This window comes from Henckelia pumila, chromosome 2 (assembly GCF_033568475.1).
Source record: "Henckelia pumila isolate YLH828 chromosome 2, ASM3356847v2, whole genome shotgun sequence".
In the NCBI taxonomy this organism is placed as follows: Eukaryota; Viridiplantae; Streptophyta; class Magnoliopsida; order Lamiales; family Gesneriaceae; genus Henckelia; species Henckelia pumila.
This window is the reverse complement of record NC_133121.1, coordinates 181,957,680-181,974,781: the sequence shown is the minus strand read 5'-3', so window position 1 is coordinate 181,974,781 and position 17,102 is coordinate 181,957,680. Positions and strand designations below refer to the sequence as shown.

At 31.5% G+C, this 17,102-nt stretch overlaps 2 protein-coding genes across 2 annotated transcripts; both read right to left on the bottom strand.

Moving 5' to 3' along the window:
* Positions 1–484: 484 nt before the first annotated feature.
* LOC140879112 (uncharacterized) lies at positions 485–3,057 on the bottom strand. The gene is made up of 4 exons (XM_073282757.1): positions 2,900–3,057; positions 2,482–2,650; positions 818–2,392; positions 485–711 (listed from the first exon to the last, which is right to left on the bottom strand). The coding sequence occupies exons 2-4, from the start codon at positions 2,544–2,546 to the stop codon at positions 603–605; spliced, it is 1,749 nt and encodes a 582-aa protein (XP_073138858.1). The 5' UTR covers positions 2,547–2,650; positions 2,900–3,057; the 3' UTR covers positions 485–602.
* Positions 3,058–9,978: 6,921 nt separating this feature from the next.
* LOC140883308 (D-aminoacyl-tRNA deacylase) lies at positions 9,979–13,245 on the bottom strand. Its single transcript, XM_073289728.1, has 8 exons — positions 12,929–13,245; positions 12,418–12,560; positions 12,000–12,063; positions 11,545–11,597; positions 11,202–11,257; positions 10,877–10,951; positions 10,450–10,638; positions 9,979–10,222 (listed from the first exon to the last, which is right to left on the bottom strand). The coding sequence occupies exons 1-8, from the start codon at positions 13,215–13,217 to the stop codon at positions 10,135–10,137; spliced, it is 957 nt and encodes a 318-aa protein (XP_073145829.1). The 5' UTR covers positions 13,218–13,245; the 3' UTR covers positions 9,979–10,134.
* Positions 13,246–17,102: the final 3,857 nt, after the last annotated feature.

Below are 17,102 nucleotides of genomic sequence, written 5' to 3'. Positions count from 1 at the left end.
ACACCTCTTTCATATGTCGAGTACTGTGCATCTCGAAATGCTTAGGTGGTTTTAGTACTGACAAAAGTTGAATTAATTTTACCTTAAACTCTTGGCTGAAGGGTGGTTTCAAACTTTCAGGGGCTGCAAGAAACACTAAGGTTTTTTATCATGATATCACCGCAGTCAAATGATGTCATATAGACTTTACTTGAGATTACAATAAAATACAATAAAAAAAAGTTTGCATTTTGCAATGTCTTGAAGTAGGTTACCATTACTTTACATTTTGTTGTTTTGTTGAAATTCACAAACTCTACCAACACATCTGTCTCATTGCACTCGGTGTTGCATTTAAACGACTTCGAACTTATACATGATGTTTAATGGATCTGCACAATACATAATCGAACTGATACAGAGCACAATACATTCAGTGAGGTTCTAGGAAACGGAACTTTGAATGATACTAAATTGCAGAAAACCATGTATGCAGTAATTGATAGCAAAACTGTAGGTACGGTTGGCACTTGCGATGTCGCAAGTTCTGTGCCAAAAAAACGCCGCAGTATATTGCAGAACTTGCTTCCTAAATCACGCTATAAACAAAACCAAAAGACTCCTTAGAATCTGCAGCAAAGAAGGCCTGATCTCCAATCCTTGTGTTTCTGAAAATGTCTCAAATCTGTGTTTTCCATCCTCATTGGACTCCGGTTCTCTTCAGAAAGTAATCTATAAATAAATTGGATAAGTTACAAGTTAGTAAAGCTAGGAAATCATCAAACTATCCAATGAGAGGATAAGAAAGCATAGTTTTAAAAAGAGACTAAAGATTTACATAGGGAAAGCAAAAGATCTGGTGCTGGTTGCACTTCCATCAGATCGAAGAGATAAACTCCCAGAATAGGCTATCGGCCCTGAGAACGTAACAAAACTGGCTGCGGAATGGCTCAAATCTGCCCCATCATACTGTGTTTGGCTAACAACTGATACATTATCAGAGTTCCCACGCTCGTGCTTTGGAGAGCGTGGCTCGATTTCTTGGCCACAGTTATTTGGTGGACTTGACATTTCTTGACCTTTTTCGTTGCTTGTATCTTCATTCATAATGAAATGTACTGGGCTAGTGGAAGAAGAGTTGTTGGAATATGCATCTAGTGATCGGTCGGAGATGTTTCCAGTACTGTATTTACCAGTTTCTGAAAGATTTTCATGCTCGTCCAAATCCTGCGACTCGATCATGACGCCAGGTATGGGAGAATTGAAATTAAATGTGATGCTTCTGCGTTTAACCCTGCTCCTGTATAACATGCTTGTAGCTTGGATATCTTCCTTCTGTTCTGCTTCTGCTGATGAAACAGCAAAAGTACTTTCAGACACTGATTCTCCGAATGGAATCTGCTTATTAATATTCCGAGGTTGAACAATGCTGTTCTCCTCAATGTCCAGGGAGTTCAGGAAAGATCTGAGGAAACTCCGAGTACCAAACTCTTGAATTGGAAGGGAGCTGACGACGAAGGTTTCCTCCCCTAAAGCATCCTTCGCGTTCTTCCCCGTCTGTATCAAGTCGTCTGGATCATGATCCTTAGCAGTATCCTTCTCCAAAGACCTGTCAGCTAGTGATCTACTAGGCTTGGCTTCTTCAAGTAATTCATCTTTTGTCCCTTCTTTGCTCCCAGATTCATCCGCACCGACCCTTGTCGTGTTTTCCAAAAAGGAATCGGTTAATCCATCTGAAATAACAGTTTCCTCGCCCACACGCCCCTCTGGATCTTCCCAGTGGTCGTAGTTACCATTTTCAATCAAAATATTCTCCTCCACTGCAGGCACGATTTCATCAGCACAATCGTCCTTCACAATGTGATAATTGATCTCCTTATAGCAAACTTCTAACTCAGGCAAATCAAAGTCTAGCTTTGTTTTATCACTATCAGAATCCGGATCCGGATCAGGATCAGGATCAGGATCAATGAAACTTAAAGCTGAGATTAATATATGCTCAGAGTCATGGATGTCATCATCCTCATTACCGTGTTTCGATTCTTCAACCATCACCGAGGTTTCGAACTCCTTACTTCTCCAGGACTTGTCTTCATCTTTTGTCTCAGAGGATACCGAATCCGAATCTCCATTTACACCGCTCAGATGATACAACATCCCATTCTGACCCTCCTTTCTTGGAAAATCTTTAGTTCCATCTTCAGGATCTTTAGAAAAGCCATTCACAGATTTAGCACTCCAGTTCTCATTTCCGCGATTTTCCTCAAACGCTCGTTTCTGGCATACTTCTCTGTTTCCAAAGGAAACCAATTCAGCCTTCCTCCCAAAACTTTCAGAATCATAAAATTTCGAATCCCGGCTTCCCCTCATGCTCCCCCTCATGCTCGAGTTCCGTTCATCCGCATCAAACACCCTGTCATCACACTCAAACATATGAAAACCATGCTTGGAGTCAAAATCTCAATAATTCTCAACGCAAACAGAAGCAGATGAGAACATTACCTGGTTTCGAATTTCACGTCATTTGGCATAGTTTGCAGAATTCTCAAAAGCTGCGAAGCAAACATCTTGAGAAAGCGCTAAATATACGTTCTTCCACACCTGTTTGATCAATGGCCCCAGAAAGACTCTACCTTCACCAAACCCACAGAGATGCAAGAACCCTTTTTCTCTGCAATACATCAGAATGAGCATCGATCAAAGAAACCCAAAATGGGCCAGCGAGAAATGGTAAAATTCAAGAATACAAACATAAACATTATAAAAATTAGCAGAGAAATCAGAAAAAAAAAAAAAACAACAAAAAAACAAAATGCATACATGCATGAAAATGGATCGAGCCAAGATCTAAATTATACAAACAAATATGCATCTAAGGACATACATCTTCAGTTCTTGTGAGTAAATTGTTAAAAGATACCATTTTTTGTCGGTAAAAGAGGAGAATATTATGGTTGAGAAATCTCAGTTAGCTAGATACATGCACGTTTAGAGAGAAGAGAATAGCGAATGGGAGGAAGTAGGAATCAAAGAACTCTTTCAGAGTCATCCCACCACTTTAAATCTGTGGGAAAATTCCACTTTCAGTAGCGTATGTTGTGTAACTTGTCGATTTTGTATGCTTTTGTTTTTGTTTTTGACTTTTTTTTTAAAAATCAAAATCAATAACCATTGAATATGATTATTTGACATTCATATTCTTGTAAGTTGTAATTAGCTCTCTAGCGAAAATAAATTAATACTACATACATCGAATTAAATTAAATTAAAAACAAATGGGAAAATAAGACAAAACGATACTTGTTATTTCAAAATGAGATGAAAGAACTTGTCTTATTTTTTTAGATTTATAGATTTTAATGTATATAATATAGGTTTTATTCTTGTCGTATGATCAATGTAAAATATTATGTAAAAGAATATCAGTGTCGAATAAACAATATCGGTAGATTTAAGTCGTGGTCGAAAATGTTTTAAGTAAGTACTTTTTAGTTTTTGTTTACAAATTTGAATTTTTTGTAAATAAAAGCTGAAATCATTTTTTTAAGCATTTTAAAACACTACTTTAGTGTCGATGATGTGTAGCTCATCTGACACCAAAATCTCAAGTGTGGAACGAAGTTTCGAATTCGAGACCCAATTATAACAACTCCTCCCCCATTTAAAAAAAAACACTACCTTAAAAAAAAAAAAAAAAAAGAAAGACAAAAACAAAAAGAAATCAAAGTTAGCGGATGAAAACCATTTTACGAATAAGTTACGGGACCAAAATCCGAAATAAGTCAATTCAATGGACTAAAATTATAATTTCTCTGAAATAGTCAACTCTCACATATACACACGAGCTTTGTCCACTGTTCTGAAATATTGACGACCAAGTAAATCTAGTTGAGATCACACTCTATAATTACTCAATATAAATTTTCGAATCGCAAATGAAAATTCCTCAAACACAACATAGTATATGTTTCATCACCACTTTATGTGAAAAAATAAACCCAAAATTTCATTTAAAATGTGGAATTTTCTTTTCAGTCAGTCAAACATTTGATTTTTGCAAGTCCTTGGGTACCACTAATTTTAAATTACTCAAATGCAACATGGTTAACATGTCGGGTCACGCCCTTAGTCTACGTTATTATTTTATAGAAGAATCTAACATTCATGTTAACAAGTACAACTAAAGTCTAGTTACTCAAGGGGTGAAAAAATCGTCTGAAATTTCCAGAAATTCAGTTGAAACCATCAATAAATTTATACGCTTCAAAAGATAAAGAAAAAAAATCTTGAACCATAAGCATGATGCACATATAAATTGTAGTTAGCATTAAGATCAACACGAATGTTTAGAAAAATCCTTAGGTTTTTTTGTTTGCACTCCATTTAATGATAAAATATCATCGTTCGGTAACAATTACCTCTGTTAACAATCTCTTGCGGCATGTTAATTAGATGCTACAATTTTTAAAAGATTAGAGTTGTAGCATTACCAATAAGTAGATCATAATGTGTTGGGTTATTATGGATTGTAAGAAGTACAATATTAGAATGAGAATTGTTAAATTTAAATGTCCTTACTCGGAGAGCAATCAACACATGACACTTGAGTTGCTCGCAGTGAAATTTAAAAGATTAATGTTATACAATTAAAATATTAGTTCTAATTAATAGAAAACGACAAACGCTTGATTATATATGTATGTATATATAGATATAATATCTTTTGTTGCCCACTCATTAACTTAGGGTTTATTCATGTCTCAAGTTCATAAAAGGTCCAAATACATCAAATGACCCAAATTTCAATTTTAATGGAAGATAATATTATTTAAAAATAATTACCATTAGTTTAAGTGTTAATCATTTATGTGACACAAAATTTTAATAATTTCGGGCAGCCCGTTTGGCCTGCAAGTCTCAGTTGATGCACGCATGATATGCCCTATGGAAAGTTGGTATATTCGCGAATTGGTCCCTTTAATTCTGATATTTGAATTTTTAAATTCCAAAAATAACCTTGGGTTATTTGCACCAAACAGCCCTGTGAAATATTGACAATGCACATTTCTCCCCTGTGAAATTTTAATAGGCATCTTCAACCATAATCTTTTAAAATTAGCACACTCGTCCCTTCAGATGAGTGATTGTTGCGCACGCGCCCCTCATGCGACTGGACAAGGATTTTGATATTTTTTTTGCACCAAATACCCCTGTGAAATATTAAAAATGCATTTTTTACCCCTGTAAAAATAATTTTTAAATCTATTCAACCCATAATACATAATTTTTAATAAAATTCAATTATAAATATTTAGCAAACATTTTTTGTTTTATTAATTTTTTTCTAAATGTATTATCATTATTAATTATTTTCTAAAAAATATTATAACTTTATCCTGTTATTATTATTTTATTAAACTCACTTCATATTTCCAACTTTTTCATTAAACATGCATTCATAAACAAGCATTTAAATAATTTCAAGTACCAAAATATTGAACTAAACCGATAAGTTCAAACATATTGCTTTTTTCGATTTAGGACTATATATTATTGAATCAAAATTTAAATTTTTCGAGAATATGCATTGCACAATTTGTAATAAATAATAAAAAAATAACATGCTTATATAATTATAAATCGAAAAAGTAACATTCATGACCTTATCATTTGGTTCAATATTTTGGTATTTTTAGATATTTAAATTCTTATTTATGAATCATGTTTAATGGAAAAGTTGAAAACACGAAGTGATTTGATAAAATAATGATAACGAGATAAAGTAATAATTTTTTTAGAAATAAATTAATTATAAATTTAAAATAAAATTAAAAATTAAAAATTAAAAAATTAAAAATATTTGAAAAATATTTTATAATTAGATCTTAATAAATATTGTGTATTATTATTTAATGCAAATTCTGCAATGCATTTTAAAAAATTTAGATTTTGGTTCAAAAATCTATAATCATAAATTGAAAAGTAATATGCATGAAATTATCATTTTGATTTAATATTTTGGTATTTTTAGGTATTTAAATCTCATTTATGAATGCATTTTTAATGAAAAAGTTGGAAACAAGAAGAAATTTTAATAAAATAATGATAACAAGATAAAATAATAATATTTTTTAGAAAATAATTATATAATCATAATAAATTTAAAATTAAAAATAAAATTAATAAAATGAAAAGTGTTTGCTAATATTTTATAATTATATTTTAATAAAAATTGTGTATTATGGGTTGAATAGATTTAAAAATTATTTTTACAGGGGTCAAATATGCATTTTTAACATTTCACATGGGTATTTGGTGCAAAAAAAATATCAAAATCTTTGCTCATTCGCATGAGGGGCGCGTGCGCAACAATCACTCATCTCAAGGGGTGAGTGTGCTAATTTTTTAAAAGGTCAGGGTTGACGATGCCTATTAAAATTTCACAGGGGAAAAATGTGCATTTTCAATATTTCACAGGGGTGTTTGGTGCAAATAACTCAAATAACCTACCATAATAATTACCATAATAGGAGATCTAATAACCTATGATTTGTCGTGTCAACTCTATAATATTAATTATGCATATGTGTTAAAATATAGACCCTTGAATGAATGACCCATGTGATAGAATGTCATTAACCATTTCTGAGTTGATCTCATAAAAAATATGTCGACCCAATATATATATGCGGGGAACTTTTCTTTGTTCTCCTCTCATCTATTTTTCTCGTTGCACTAAATATTTTAAACATAAAATATAATATTTTTTTTCAGTTAGATATCAAGGTCGGAGCTACGGCCTACGTATTGGGCCACTTGGATTGTAGTCTGGGTGGCCCAATTTTTTTTAAAAAAAATTACGTAATAGTTTCAGGCTAATTACAAATTAGCTCAAATACCTGATATAAAAATTAAAGAGCACGTTGCAAAGTTTTGAAAAAAAAAAATAAAAATTGGCCTTTATTGTTACTTATTCATGTTGTGGACGTTATTGTTTTATTCAATGTTATTAAAACCGGACCAGACCGGACCGGCCGGTAACCGGTCGTCGGTCCGGTCCGGAACTTCACCGGGAACCGGAAAACCGGTCCAACCGGTCAGAACCGGTCAAAACCGGTCAAGAACCGGTTGAACCGGTTTTTCAATTTTTTTTATTTTTTTTTTGAAAATTTGAATTTTTTTATTTTAAAAACTTTAAATTTAATATATTTATATATATATATACATGATTATTTGGAATTTGTACTTCATTAAAAAATTATTTTAATAATTATTTATTTTTTAAAAATTAAATAATTAATTATTTAAATAATTTAGAAGCATAATTGACCTTTTGAATATATTTACATATTTATTTAGCTTTCAAACTATGACAAATATATATATATTTTGTCTATTTATATATATATTTGAGTTTTTAAAATTTAAAATATATTATTTATTAGATTATATTATATAAACGGTTTTTCGGTTCGACCGTCCGGTTAAAACGGTCCGATCGGTTGGACCATTTTTTTTAGATAGACCGGTTCGATCACCGGTCCAGTTATGAAAACACTAGTTTTATTCTCACATTCCCTTTTTTAATTCTTTTTAATACTTTTTAATTCTGTTTTTTTTTCTTTCCATTTTTCGGGTACCCCAGCCACCCCCTTGGCCTTTTATAATTTTTTCTTCTTTTTTTTCTTTTTTTTTTCTATTTTTGGTTTGTTTGTTTCCCTCTTGCTTTTTTTTATACATTATTTATTTTATTTCAACTAACATCATTACAACCAAAAAAACAGATAATTAAGCAAGAATATGTATAAGATGCATCTATATTGAAATCCATAGCTTCAAGAGAATATTGAAAAGATCAAGTTGTGCCTACATTAAATAAAGATACATATTATAATAAAAATTTTCAGTTTATATGGATTATTAACAAGGCCGGCCATCGTCTCAGGGCCCGGTCCAGTAGGAAGCCCATTTTTTAGCCCCTTTTTGCATTGGGTTGAACTCAATTACTTAGGTAGTGTTTGAAAAAACTTGTAAAAAGCATTTTTAGCCTTTTCTTCACAAAATTTTAAAATTTTGCGAAATTTTATCGAGAAAAACATGAGAAGTACTTTGTGAAATTTTATGAAAGAAAACATGAAAAGTGTTTTCTAAAAGTTCTCTCAAACACTACATTAATATCATAGGTAAAATCTTAATCCACAGACACTCCAATATTTTATCCTCTTCGACCCAATTCTCAATAAAAAAAAATTACCGAAATCTTGTTGGTTTGTTTAATTTATGTATAATTTCTTTGGCAACATAAAATTGAAAATATCGTGATTGATAATTTCATAGTCATAATAACATAATTTAGATTTCTTTGTTCATATGAATTTCTTTTGAATTCTACATTAATCAATTTCTCTTGTTGGTTTTGTTCATGCTCGATTTAGTCATTTATAATAACTTGTAAATACAATATAAATATACTTCTGAGTTTTTGTTGAATTTGAAAAGGTTAAAAGAGTGAGCTTTTAACTAAATTGGTAAAGTCCTCTATGAAGCTTCAACAATTTTTGAGTCACGATATACATTCAGATGTCAATGATGACGAGTTGTGTTTGGAGTTGATGGTCATAATATGTTATTTAACAAATAGCAATTGACATGTTAGTTGCTACCGTGTTTGATGAAACTGAACAATTATTTTCAAATATTTATATCATTATAATATTTTGTTAATCATAATTGTAACAATTGCATCAACCAAAAAAAAAATTTATGGTGTTTATTGAGAGAGAAATGGTTCGAAAACTCGATTATACAGACTTGATAAATATTTTTCTTCCTAAAACAGTTAGATGAGTAGTATTTATTTAATTATTTCAAATATTTGTTAATTTTTTATTGATGTAATATATTATCTTTGATTTATTTACGTATTGTTTAGTGCATTTGTTATTTGTGAACTGAACGTTACAACTATTTATCGCAATAAGAGGGCTCATTCTTTATTTTTGCCCCAAGCCCCATCGAACACAGGTATGGCTATAATTAAGGTTTTTACACAACAAAATTTTTCCTAAATATAATTAAAAGTTAAAAAAAAATAAAAACTTCGGCAGCCAAACAATCCGAGAAAAATTGGACATATAAAGGATCAAGAAAATCAAACTTTGTAAATCTTTTAAAAAAATGAACTGAAGAAAAAGAGGGAGAGAAAGAGAAAACGTACTAATCGTCTAATCGAACGTTTGGAAAGAGGAAAAAAAAAGGAGTAAACATAAAACACACAAATGAAAAGAGAGAAACAATTAATAAGCATCTTATCGATTTATATGTATGATTTTGGTTTTCGCTAAAAAAAAAATTAGTCCGAATAGATTTAAAATTCTGACTCCGCCATTCGGAAATTCATCTCATGAAATTGAGCTATTAAACTGTGACAAGCGAGTTTTTATGTTATATTAGACGATAATAAAATTTAAAAGACTCAATACATCACTGCTGTAACAATTATTCTACTAGGGAGAACGTACACGCGTTTTCTGTGTTGTTCATGATTGGATAAACAAGAAGGATTTGGATTTTAAATTTGGGTCTCAAAATGAGAATAAATTGAATTTGCCATATTCGTTGTTGTGCTGATGGGAAGGGGAAAAAAAAAAGGTAATGAAAATGATTTTCTAGAAAAAAAAAAGGGTGACCCCACCCCAAGGGTCCCACACAGAGCCGCCCCAAGCCCCGGCGTAAAGTATGGTAAATCAGAGAGGAGAGAAAATAGAGGAGTTGATACATTTATCAAAGAAGGGGATATTTTATTTAAACCGAGTCAAATTTTTTATTATTAATTTTAATTCAGTTACTAAGTTGCGTTTTTCTTTAATAATATAAATCATACTGTAAAAAAAATCACACAAAAGTTTCATTTTTAATATAAGTTCTCACTCATTTATATTCAATTGATCTAACTCTGGAAAAAAATCATATAAAAACTAAGATAACAAAACGAACGTATAAACACGCAACAAGCACACAAGCAATTATTATATATGAAATTTAAATATTTTTCATAGAAAAAAAATGAAGTTTGCACCTATCCTTCCCCACCCATTTTTAGCTACTATTGCTGCACCTACAAATACACTTTGAACCAAGCATATGTTTCAAGCATCAATGGAAGTCAGCTGGTTTCCCAACTTTTATACTCTGTTTTCCAAGAAAATCCACAATGGCATTCTTTTGCCAACTCTTGAAACTCCTGCACACGATTATCGCTCATGAGTTCTCTCAAATATGGATTAAACAAACGAAGGGATCGTTTGATGTAACGATCGTTTGTGTTCGTTCTCAGTCTCAAATCATCAGAGTCACATCTAAAGTTGTGGATTCAGCGAGGAACTGAGTAGCTAGGGGAAATCCTCCCTCGTCCCCTCCACTACATTATGTCGCCCTGGAATATATATAACTTTATGATACAGTACTTACTTGTGATCAAGGTGAGCTAGAATTTCTCCACCGGGGAAAGCTGCTTCAGTGGCATCAAAAGCAACTTTAATGGCTTCTTTCCATGTCCCTCCAATACTCTCTGCAGTTGTTTTTGCATTTGACGGCCCCGGATCGTCCATTGGCAATGAATATCCAGAAAGAAGATGGCCAACCCAAACTCTCTCCTTCCTATGATTGTTTCAAATTAAACAAGGAAATTAGGTTTGCGGTGGTAAAACAAATAGGAAGTTGCTTAAACTCCATGTTTTGTGTGCTAACAAGGCTTGTCCTACAATCCGGACAATCTTCAAAAAAGGTGAGAAGTGATTCCTAGAAACTTTACAAAACACTACCTTAGTCAATCAAAGAAACAAGATAGAATGGATCAAACAAAACACTACTATACCAGCGCTTGAAATCGACTTACAGTATTACATCCATGTGCCGCGGTACATAATGCCCTCCTCCAATCCCTAGTAGTACTTTATTCTTTTCATTTTTACTGTAAAACAATTCTTCCAAGAAAAAATTACACACGGAAAAGTATTGCTTAAAAGTCGAACATTAAATATGTTCCTGGATGAATCCATAAACATTTCAGTGGATGCAGATATGATGCAATGCATCCATGATAAAAGATTATTTTGAGATGTAAAATGCCAATGATTGTAAACGTGAAAACTGATACGAAATATTTCTGCATTGATAAAGTTGAGAGAATATTGAGTAACAAGGCAGCACACAAAGAGTACCTGCTCCAGGTTCCAACAGGAGCATGTTCTCCAAGACCTAGTCCTTCCCAAATTAACTACAACACTAAGAAAAACCTTTGTAAGACTAAAAGAAATACAGAAATAGTGGTCAAAACATATTGGTCAAAATAACGTAAATGAACGCAGAAATTTTTTTTGTGTTCATTCTTATAGTTGCTAGTAACACATTAGCAGTCCAATGTAAATCACACTTGCCATGTAAAATACATTTCATCCTGGTTTATTCATTTTGCAGCACCATAGATAATATAAAGTGAATATAGATATTTGGGACGATCTAACTCAAGAATCTTGATGGAAAATGATTTAATTTGTACTCAACTAGAGCTACAACACGAGCAGCATCCTGTCTTCCCCAGTACTCTTCTGTACTACCTATATCAGAAAATCAAGGGAAAAATTAAAAATATTTTCACAAACAAAGTTTGACAATGAGTCTGAAGAGTGAAGCAATTATCCAGCAAAACTTGTTGGTGTCTTAGTTTGTATCCCACATCGGTTGACTAAATAACCTGGGAGCCTTTTATATAGACAAGGGCAACCCTCACCTCTTGAGCTAGCTTTTGAGGTGAGTTAGGTCCAAGTCAATTTCTAACAAAACTAGTGTTTGGAAATGCTTAAAAAAGGTGATTACGAGCTTTTGTAAAGAAAAACTCATAATCACTTTTTTCAAAGAAAATCTCATAATTACATTTTTTTAAGCATTTCCGTGCATTACCAAAGAAAGACAAGAAAACAAAGTAACAATGAAACAGTTAAATGGTTAGATTATATTACCGATCTCAATGAACATGGTTGGCCTAGTTGAAATAGGCCCGTGATGAGTTGCCTCGAATGTTATCTATGTTTCAAGAAACAAAATTAATATAAGCTACTAAACACTTGAGTACATTATGGAATGTTCCACTCAAATAATAAGCATTCAAACATTACAAACTTACATGAAATGGTATTATCTCCGTTCTGTTAAAAGGAACATGACTACTTTGCATCTCTCAAAAGAAAAACTATGAAGAATCAAACTACAGATACCTCAGCAGATTGGAAAGGAAGAAATTTTATATATTCCAAAGAAAGAGTTCATTTGATTATTCGTGCTCAAGTTGTTTCACAATCTGGAAGTTTCGAAAGGTTCAAAATAGTAGATAGAAATGCTAAATTTTGAATCCTCACTACAACAATGAACGAAGATAACCTCAAATTCAGGTAACAAATTATGGGATTCAGCAATCTTCTTCAAGAGAATCAGCCAAGGTCCCATCCGGGGAGATGGCGGCGCTGCCCATCCCCGTCTTCCACCTTGCGGTAGAACATCCCCTTCCTTTAAATGTGGTACCCCTAACCAATTTAGCACGATATAACTCAATACAACCGAATAGTTCCCGACATTCCGCTAACAAAACACTAAACAATAAATATAAAGATTCGAAACAATAAGTTCCCAATCAACATTCTAGTTTATCTTCATTACAATGCTAGAAGTATAATAAGAAATCATATAACCCCACGATTAAGAAGCACCCCCAATCCAATCAATCCCACGCATTCAATGTCACTGAACTAAAATCATATCATATTCATAATAATCCCAAAACATAAGCGTAATCAAACATTAAAGACATCAAATCCCGTCCCAATGCCAAAACAATGAATCCCACAAGCACGGAGTACACGCAGACTGACAGACAGTGAATAAAAGCCGATACCTATGGGGTGGATGGTGAGGGCGGGGCGGGTGGAAGCGGCGACGTGTTTGGAGAGAAACATGATTTCTTCCACCGTCTCTCCGGTGGCGGATTCCCACCGGAGATCCAGATCATCTTCCAGTATAATTCTCTTGTCGTGTTCCAATACCCGCACGCAATCGCCATTCTTGAAGCTCCTGATGCCCCCTTCCAAGGTGGGTCCCGGCTGCCACCCCGGCATGGCCAATAGGGCCTTGGCTGGGTTGATCGACGCCGGATCGGATGTGGTCGCCACCACTAAACTCACCATTTTGCTTCTTTCTGATTGACTTTTTTTGAATTTTCCCCCAAGATTTGATTTTTATTGGTCTTTATTTATAGGTTTCGGACACGATGCCACGTGGCATCTTTTTTCTTGAATTTCTTGGTTCAAATTACTCCGTCTCCTTCGTCTTATTACATTATCTTATTTTGTTTTTCATACATATTAAAAAAAAATTATTAAAAAAGCAAATTTTATATAAACTTTTTATTTTATTCCTATTTAATGTATTAAAAAACGATGCACAATTTTCAAGGTGTAGTTAATAAGGATATATTAGTAAAAAAGTGTAAAAAAATATTACTAAATATGGTATATGACTATATATTTGAGACAAAGAAAAAAAACATAAACAATATAATTAAAACAAAGGAAGTAAGTAATTAACTGCATTTCTAGCAGGAATCCACTTTGAATACTAAAATAATAATAAATTATTGAATTTTAAGAATAAAATAATCTTTCACACACAAAAACCAAGAACTACTAAAAAAAATTTATCGCTAGTGTTAGATGCTTCATATGACCGTGTACAGTCGCGTCTCAAATGACGGGAAATTACTGCCCTTTTATAACATCGATGATTAAGATTTAGCCAATTTTATGTTAGTCCATATTTTGATATGGATCTCAACTAAAATTTAATGTGTTGTTAAATCTTAGTGATTTCTCTTCATTGGTGGAACTAACCAGTTGCAGATAGAAAGATTCCCTGATTACATATCAAATATATATATTAGCGGTTGATTTCGTATTAGCATAAGAGTAATACTCTATTAATAAAGTAGTGTGAGGATACAACATTTATGCTAGAATCACATCCATCTTTTAGCGACAATTTTTTTCTTGTTATTTAACATTTTGTGTCGCGTATATATCACATCTTCGTACTTGTTTGTTTCTCTTAGCTTGAGAGTAATCCATGTTATCCATCCGACACATATATGAATGACAGGTCAACCTATGCTATACAGGGTGTGCTACACTCGATTTGATTTTATAGAAGAACATCAATTGGTTTGATTTTATTTGAATTCAAAACATCAATTGATGTTCTTATATAAAATCATATCGAGTGTAGCACATTCGATGTAATGTAGAATGAATCGAGCGGTAGTTTGTTTCTCTTAGTTTGACATGCCACAAGATATGTTCGGCACATATCTGAGAAGTATTAGTACATCGTGCTGTTCGTGCATGAATCTTTTATTCGAAACTTCCACAATCCCCTATCAAAAAAAGAACTTCAAAAACAGAACATTTCCTAACGAGGCTTAAACATAAAAGAACAGCCTTGATGGGCTTCATGAGGATTGGGATTCACAAGCCCAATGGGCCAACAACGTGTGCACATTAGTCATTATTGTTAAAATAGTAATTTAGATTGGACTAGGCGACTGGCAACAACCTTCACCATTGTTTTTATAATTCATTCAACACATATATCATATATATATATATATATATATATAGTAATCGAAGCACAAGCTTTGTATGTGTACTGAAAAATTAATTATCATAAAGTAAAATTTGATTTTTGTAATCAAGAAGTTAATTTCAAAAACTAATTTATCAAATTGAGACGTGAAGTTGTTGAGAGATCAGAATGAGAGTTGTCTTTTTGGTTAGTGGTTGAGTATGAAAAGGGAAATATAGAAAACTTTTAAATATTTAGACTTAAAAAGTGAAATCAATGTAAAGCATGAAGGGTAATTGTGGAAAAATATTTTGGTGTGTTCTTGTCATACCAAAGCAGTTTCTATGACATTCTCAACTATTATAAAATAGAATAGATATATATACACACACTAGTAACCGATGTACACACTTTGCGTGTATATAAATAATTTAATATCTTATTAAAATTATAATAATTTCATATAATATATATATATATATATATATATATATATGAATATACACACACTAGTAACCGATGTACACGCTTTGTGTGTATGTAAATAATTTAATATCTTATTAAAATTCATATAATAAATATGAACTACAATAAAATTAATTGAAATTGATCATTAATTTTAGCATGACATAGATAGTGGATGATTTTTTTTATAGTGAGAGTGAGAAATGAAATTGGGTTTTCTACTATTTTTGCCTAATAATCCATATGAAGTATTAATGTATGTTTGAGGGTTGTAATTGTATATTTACATTGGTGTAATCAAATAAACCAAAACAATTTTTAAATGAGTCTCAATCTTTATATATTAGTATAGATTAGTAATGTATGCACGCGATCATGTGCATAAATTTTCAACTTAATTAATTATTTTTTGTAATGTTAAAATAATTGAAAGTTCCTATAATAGTTTTTATGGAATGAAATCAGAGGCATTTTTGTTCATTCAATAAAATGATTAATACGGTTACTCTAAAGAGGTGATACATTATTTTTTTAAAAAAGGTGATACATTATTATGTAGTATATATTTATAACGATTAATAAATATTTTACTGATCATTATTAAAGAAAAAAAATCCATAATCATGTTTTTCAAAGGTTGTACATTATCTTTGTCTCTTCTTTACCGAGAGGTACTTGTGTTTTTAAAACCACGTACGTGTGCTGTTTGCAGCTTTTAAATTTTATGTTTAATTAACTAATTTTTTTAAAAAAATTTATGTTTAATTAACTAATTTTTTTTTTTAAATTTTTTTAAAAAAATGCAATTGAATGTAATTTAATTGTTGGTAAGCAAAGGGTCAAATCCATTGTCTTAGCCTAGTTTTATGTTAACACGAGAATTGGCAAATATTGTTAATATATTCCTATCGATGAAGTGTAGATATAAATTACACCAACCTCTCAACCAACCAATCTCACGACACCAACATGCAATATGCCAGGAATTGGCCCATATGGGTTAAATCACCACTGATCTGATTCATGTGACCAAATTCTGGTCATTGATAAATTTAGAGCGATTCAATAAAAAATTATTTTTTTAATTTAAAAAACAAATTGTGAATAATGCAGAATTATGGTTTACTTTGTCGTGTGCAATAATTATCTTTATTCGAAATATAGCAATCGAAATCTAATGTTTAATTAAGTTTATGTGCGTTTAAAGATTTGAATTGCATTGTTACCGAAAATAGATTGTTGGGATTCAATTATTGGAAAATAGATTGTTGTGTTCAATTATTATACCTACTGGGTAAAACAATCGAAACATGCATGACGTGTGAGCTGCATGCTGTGCAGTTTAAAAAATTTGAGTTGCACTGTTAACACTAACTATAACTTTTAATATAATAACAAACGGTAATTCCTACATACTTATATATAATGCATAAAAATAAAAGTTAACAAAAAAATAATTCGTTAAAAAAGTGTTCAAAGAAAAAAAATCATCCTCATTAAAATAAAAACACAAAATAGATAAAGTAATTATTATTAAAAATTTCAGAACCAAAAAACTATTTAGACATGTGAAAGGTAAAAAATTAAAAAAAATAATAAATTTAAATATATTTTTATTTTCATAGATTTTATTTTATTTTATTGCATAATTTCCATAGATATTTAAATGCAAGTGACTGGTGACTGGTGACCGGCAACACTGTTAGGTTATATTAATTATAGGTTACGTACTTTTCAAATTGCAATCAAGATAATAAATTATGCGAAATAATAATGTTTAACACGTGTCTTCCGACTTTTTTCGTTTATGGAAGATAATAAAAGTCATAATATATGTGGTGAGCCTTGATTCCTACGTATCACCAAAGAAATTTATATTTATAATTAAAAAAAAAAACATTTGTACACTTTCACGTTTCCAATTTTTTAAAATTAACGTCCTAACTATATAGTCGATTGTTGTTCATTTGACATTATCAAGATCTCAAATT